The 7,423-nt window shown below is 40.3% G+C and overlaps 1 protein-coding gene across 1 annotated transcript; it reads right to left on the reverse strand.

The window, feature by feature from the left end:
* Nucleotides 1-512: 512 nt before the first annotated feature.
* LOC124291234 lies at nt 513-6,865 on the reverse strand. Its single transcript, XM_046728178.1, has 4 exons — nt 6,783-6,865; nt 3,193-3,414; nt 1,756-1,847; nt 513-893 (listed from the first exon to the last, which is right to left on the reverse strand). The coding sequence occupies exons 2-4, from the start codon at nt 3,402-3,404 to the stop codon at nt 832-834; spliced, it is 366 nt and encodes a 121-aa protein (XP_046584134.1). The 5' UTR covers nt 3,405-3,414; nt 6,783-6,865; the 3' UTR covers nt 513-831.
* Nucleotides 6,866-7,423: the final 558 nt, after the last annotated feature.

Raw genomic sequence — 7,423 nt, forward strand, 5'->3', positions numbered from 1 at the left:
ATATGGCGGCGGTCTGTAAATAATCGAGTCTGGAGCAGACAATCCAGTGATCAACAGCATGAGCATTTGAATGATTGATGTTGGGTGATAGTTAATGTGTGAGTTACTAATGCGTGAGTAGAGTGAGTGATAATGAGTGAGTTTTCACCGGGCCTTTGATGCGAAGAACAACGACTTTCTGACATAGGGATTCCAACCGGCCCCAAAGGACACATAACATTAACGTGGATTTACTGTGTATATAAAGACATTCCATATTGAAATCTAATTTATTTGGGGGCGGTGGGGTAGTATAGTGCAAGCGTTGGCTCGTCACGCCGAAGACCCGGGTTCGAATCCCCACATGGGTACAATGTGTGAAGCCCATTTCTGGTGTCCCCCGCCGTGATATTGCTGGATTATTGCTAAAAGCGGCGTAAAACCAAACTAAGTCAGTCAGTCAGTCTAATTTATTTGGAAAAAATGTCATTGACTCCACGCTTATGTTGCAAAAAGACAAATAAACCGCATTATAAGGAAAAATAGTCTTTTATTTGCATTGTAAAAGAAAAGAAAGACTTTATGGCGACGTTCAGAACACCGTCTGTACTAATGAATATGGCATCACTGTACGTATGTTTTGCATGTGATGGTAGGGATGCAATGTAAATCCTCCAAGAATCCATGATGTCACTTGTTGAAATGCATAGCACCATTCTATGATATACAGTATACAGAAACGTGATATCGTGGGTCCAGCAATTGCACGCTGCTGTTTGTAACAGTTTGACGAGAGGTTTCACGAAGAGGTTTCACGAAAAGGTTTCACGAATCGGTTTCACGAATCAGATCCTACTGATACTGAATTCTCTTCTTCAGCTGTGACATTTCCTCTTCGTCGACCAAGCCATCGCCTAAGAAGAATTGATTATGCATCAATGAAAACATATAGTATCCAGTTAAGTCAAGGCAAGAGAAGGCAAGGTAGTTTGCAATCAAGTCTCACATGCATGATGCGACTTTTCGGTATAGATCGTTATACCGTTGGGTGATCTGTACCGAAACGTCTCATCATGGCATATATCTCAAAAGAACTTGAAGAACACTCATTTTCTCAAATGACTGTAATACAAATGACATCACATGTTAGTTATAATCATTTGAAGAAATCGGATGTCCTTAAACTTCTTTTATAATCAAGTCGTTATCCATAAAATAAAAAGGTTTTGTTGTTAAGAGGACAACAAACACAACACAACATATGTGTTAAAATTATGACTGAAATTATATTATATCTCAAAGAATCTGAGACAACCTTACCCATCCAAACCCACACCTACCCTTCATTGTATAGTCCTACACCCAATGAAGCATATGTCCTCGCTTAAAGCGGTCAACCTATCAAGATGAAATATGAAACTGGCTATTTCTGGGACGTTACACTGATCTGGATTTATTATCAAACGTTATCGTCATCCCCGTTGTACTCATCCCTCTGAAATCTGAAACTATCTCATCTATGGTAATCAAAGAAAATCATTATTTTTCTGATCCACACTGTGTACATTTGTGAAATATATTTAAGCCTTCGAATCAGCTCTGTAAAGAGGTATGTGAACATAACTATAGCTCATAACAAATGTGTCAGTGTTCGGTTACCAACTGAAATTTCAAACTGAATATTCTGTCTTCAGTCGCTTATTGAACATCTGCGAGATGTATTAAAGTGTGTAATAACATCTTGCACGGATCTATATTTCAAATTGCGAAACTTACCATTCCTGTCAATGTATCCTCTGATTATTCCTGCAAGAAGTCTTGGAGAACCAGACACTAGTTCCCTCATTTCTTCAGTGGTGTACAAGGGCCTTCAATGATATTAAAACAATATTAAATCATACATAATGGTTTGTCTTCAGGACAGCAGCATCGGCTCGGTATGGTATTTGACTACATTTAATCAGTGTAATGGCATATTAAGTTCAAATGACTTGAACACGTTGCAATCCAATTCTGGAAACCCCAAAGTCAAGAAACTTTCCGCACTGTGGCCACTTTCTGACAAAGGATTTGACAAAATTCAACATGCAGTTGTCATGATTATATCTTAAGGTTGAAAAAATGAAAATGTCTTTTTCAAAGACTCAAAATTTAAACTACAGTGGCACATGGATCAGCCCATTGGTGAGAATGTTTAGTTTCGTTCAGAATTCATGTTTTGGAGGTTGTAATTGAATGAAAGTATGTTTATACGTATCATAACACAAAACTTAACTCATTGTTACTAATTCGGCTTATTTAGAGCGATTTTAAAACATCTCGCCCAAGGGCGAGAATTTCTCCTTTTTGTTCAAAATTCATGTTTTTTTCAGATTTTGGAGGTTGTAAATGAATGAAAGTATGTTTATAAGCATCGTGACAAAAAATATTATAATAATTATTATTATTATTGGATATTTATATAGCGCACATATCCACGCACTAGTGCATGCTCAATTCGGCTAATTTAGAGTGATTTTAAAATATCCCGCCCACATACTCGGGGCGGTGGGGTAGCCTAGTGGTTAAAGCGTTGGCTCGTCACGCCGAAAACCCGGGTTCGATTCCCCACATGGGCACAATGTGTTAAGCCCATTTCTGGTGTCCCCCGCCGTGATATTGCTGGAATATTGCTAAAAGCGGCGTAAAACTAAACTCAGTCAGTCAGTGTTTCATACTCGCTGGTATTGTTAAAATCCTTTCGCTAAAACATTGTTTTTCTTTGGATATGTGGAAATGGATACGGACAAACGGCTTACTCATTGTAAGTAATATATATTTTATGCTCTGTTTTTTTTGGCGTGATGACAAGAGACCCGGGAAATTCATTTTGAAAATGATAGAAATTCGCAGTGTAATAAACATGGATGGTACAGAAGATGGAGGAACGATTTCCGACAAATCAGTCTTGTTCTTCCAGGATTTTAACACACGATGCTGAGACTCTGGCACACATTGGGGATGTACCTCCATTTTTGGAGTCATACTGTACTGGACATTTCAGTTAATATTAAAAATGGCATTTAGATAACAAGCTCTGTGTGATGCCTTTTCTTGTCTGATGACCAAGTCAAACGGTAATCAGATGGATTCGGATTTGTCGAACTATGGATAAGTCGAACTAGTTATCTGTTCAACTCTACTTCTTTAAACCGTATTTAATGATTATCTTACCTTATTTTACCATTCATTCTTTCCATTTCCGTTGAACTTCTTTTCCCATAAAATCGACCCATCCTATCAAATATTGTCGACCGTTTTGCTTCCACAGTGGACAGGCTATTGTATAGATCTGACCCCTCGGGAACGCCTCTGCGGAAGGACTGTGACAGTGACAGCAATGTTGCCACAACAACACACACCTGGATCGAATTCCGAAACTGCATAGTGCTGTGTCTGTAAAGTAAATACACCAATTGAAAAGTTGAGCAATGAACGTCATAAAATGTATGTCAACAAAGTGAGTGAGTGAGTATAGTTTTACGCCGCTTTTAGCAATATTCCAGCAATATCACGGCGGGGGACACCAGAAATGGGCTTCACATATTGTACCCATGTGGGGAATCGAACCCAGGTCTTCGGTGTGACGAGCGGGTGCTTTAACCACTAGGCTATCCCACCGCCCTGTATGTCAACAAAGAAACAGGTGACGGAATATGTCATAAAATATATAGAAACATGTTTGCATCGATGTGAACTGGTAAAATAAACGCGATATGACCTTTTTCATAATCTTGAATAAGACCCCATTTTGCGATCATGTTTTACTGATATAAAAGTTATTGTTTTGCGTATGAATTGGAATTTTCTTTTAGATTTGGGAATCTAATTTGGGAAGAAGGCTTACTTGAGTGAGACAGTGAGTGAGTGAGTTTAGTTTACGTCGCACTCACCAATATTCCAGCTACATGGCGGCGTCTGTAAATAATCGAGTCTGGACAAGACAATCCAGTGATCAATAGCATGATCATCGATCTACGCAATTGGGATACGATGACAACACAGTCACCGAGTCTGACCGCCCAATCCCGTTAGTCGCCTCTCACGACAAGCATGGGTTACTGAAGATCAATTCTAACCGGTATCTTCATGGGTCAGTTTACGTGAACTCTGGGTATGTCGATGGCAAGAACTAATAGCTATCAGTGAAACCATCTCATCCCTTTAATATTTAAATCTACGAAAAAAAGATTCAGAGTAACAGGAAACTGACCACGAGGTTTGATCTCGAGAGGGATGCCTTTAACTTCCCAGTTGGCAACCTATCACTTCTGACAGTGTATCCATCCTTTGCATGAAATGTAGGATGTACGAGGAAATATAATAGCTTTAAGTGCAGTCGACTCATAAAATGTAAAGAGACAATCAACGGATTCGACTGTTGACAACCTGTTTGGGCATTATAGTCACATGGCATTGTCGTGCACAACAGTCGGCGCTGCCATGGTCACAAGAGTGAGTATGGTTTTACGCCGCTTGGGGAGTATTCTGGGGACACTTCATACATTGTACCCATGTTTGGTTTCGAACAAGTCTTCAGCATGATGAGCGGACGCGTTACGCTTTAACCACTAGGCTAGTCCACACACACACACACACACACACACACACACAAACACAAACAAACACACACACAACAAAAAACCCACAAACAACAACACACCCCACCTCATGGCCACAAGAAAGGAAGATTGCGAAATGATACAATCCATTTGGAAGATCACGATATATATCCCACTACATGTGATTGCCAAGACTCATCGTATTGCTACCAACCTAGAAAGTCGTAATGTCACAGGTGACTCCTCTACTGTTGAGAATAACAATATATTCAAATATGGACCACAATACCCTTAGCAACCTCCTACCATAAGAGAACAGGAACACGTTGAGAGCCTTTCAGAAGTCAGTGCATGATGTTGTCATGGTAAAATGCACAAACCGAAAAAGCGACAACAGAATATACCAATTCCGTCCAGACAACTGCCATGTAAAGTTGGACTGACCAACGTGAAAGATGTGTACATTTCCCCACTGACAAGGCCCCGATTAACCTGACCATCATATGTAATCTGTGAATAAATTAATTGTTTCGTCAAAAGGTTTGGTACAAGTGACCTATAAAAAATACCACGTTTAAGTGAGGTGAGGTGAAATTGGGTTTAACGTCGTGCTTGAGAATATTTCGCTCATATGACGACGTGCATGCGTGTGTATGTGTATGTGCGGCTGCTTGTACTAGCCCAGACTTAAGCTGGTTTTATAGTGCTAGCCCACTGAGATACCATGCCGCGGTTTAGAATGAATACCCCACTCAGACACATTATACTGACTCCGAGCCAACCAGTCCTTGTTGTACCCATTAATGCCGAGCGCCAGGCAGGGAGCAACAAGTACCATATTTTAACGTCTTTTGGTATGACGCGGTCGGGGATCGAACCCGCGACCTTCCACTCTCCGGGCGGACGCTCTAACCACTACACCACGGAGGCGGTACGTTTAAGTGAGTGAGCATTTGAGTAACGCAGCATCAGCAATTTTGCAGCTATTCGCGACGACCTCACATATTCGCAGCCAAAGCCAGTGTGTTAACTGAGGAAGATATATGCCCAACCCATTCATCAGTAGTATCATAACATTTGGCTTGACATGTTCATTTGCCTTTCAGGATGGATTGGAAAAAATCTCCAACAAATTCGGTAAACAGCTTATGTACCACCAAATCCCTGTCTCAAAGATTAACCATGATCAATAATTTGATTCAGGATGGACTTTCTTTATATTAACTGTAAGTATTTGAAACAAGGGAAATTAACACTATGTGGATTCTCCATCGAAACTGTACCATAATTATGTTCCTTACAGTTTTTAGTTGATCATGAACATCTGCATGATGGGTGCCACCTATAGGGCAGGATACGCTCAGCATTTCGCGAACACCTGGTATCATCGCTATATGATTGTGCTTCATAGCACATACTCGTGGTATAGTCGAAACCGTACAATCGTGGTTGTGTAATGGGAGGACAAGATGGAACTCACAGGAGAGCCTCAATAATGAAGGCTTAGAAAGTCCTTTTATTGAGACAAATGGAGAACACTTTCGAAATTTGATGCATCAGTGTTAAAAATGATGGTCGAGGACATTCCTTATTTGACTTGTTCTATGTGTTTTTCTGAACAATTGACCTTCCTTTGCGAGTGTTTGTGATGCTGACCACCGATTGGGTAGCATACGTACTTCTTTTCCCAAACACCCGGTGTCGTCACTATGTCTTTTTGATTCATAAACACATATTCATTATATATTCGGGCTCGCGTAATGGTCTTTCCTTTCTGAATGACTATGAAGTAATGACTGCAGTGACGAAAACGTAAACGTATTTTGTCCCATCTGTTACAGAGAATCTAAACAATTTGTTCATGGGATTTAAATATAAGTAAAAAGCCATTTAAGTTTGATAGAAAATTATCGACACATTTTCACAGACATGAGTGTGTTTTAAAAGTGATCCAAACAATTCCGTCAAAAGAATATAAAAGTGAAAGTAGCTTGAATTGATAACAGTCTGGGGACCAATAATGCGTTTAAATATCCAAACAGATATTATTTGAGGAGATATCCAATCACTTTGAACACAGAAACGAAAACCAGTTGCATTGAATTCAATTACCAAAATAATACAGCTCCCCAAGTAAACAATCAAACGCTAAGCCACCGCGTGTAGGACATAGATGATAGAGTGATATACTAAATCTCTTACTTGTTTCCAGCCGTGTAAAGCAGCGTCGTTGATGATAGCCTACAACACCCTGATGCGACAACGACTGTGAGAAGGACCCCGGTAGTCTGTATTTACTCTCTACCTGAGTTATAAATTATTTACTGATGTGGGCGGTCACTTCCTCATACCTGCGTGGAAACATACGCCTGGCAGGAACCGCATAATCCCTCCTACTCTGGTATTGATCCAAGGGTGACAATGGTAATGGCACACGCTCTTCCAATGGGAACAATTGGCTTCACATGATGAAACAACACCGTTAAGAGTCACCGGACTATAACTCATCCCGGTTCGCGTTGAATTACGTTAGCGCTGACGACATCCTCTTCCCCTTTTTCCAAGAATGACCAACCGGTGGTTGAGGTTCACATGATAGAACACTATAAGAGTCACCGGACTTTAACCACCCATCCGGGTTCGCGTTAGATTCTGTTAGCTCTGATGACATTCTCTTCCCATTTGTCAAAGAACGACCAACCGTTGGTTGACGTTTTCGAGAAATGTCGCGTCTCGAATTACAATGGGTCATGCACAACAATGAATAATGAAACATGATGCATTTACTTAAGAACAGGTTTGCTTTTGCTAATTTGTACATGTTTTGTTGGCAAGTCTAAATG

Source organism: Haliotis rubra, unplaced genomic scaffold (assembly GCF_003918875.1).
Source record: "Haliotis rubra isolate DU_JTF1 unplaced genomic scaffold, ASM391887v1 Scf487, whole genome shotgun sequence".
Lineage (NCBI taxonomy): Eukaryota > Metazoa > Mollusca > Gastropoda > Lepetellida > Haliotidae > Haliotis > Haliotis rubra.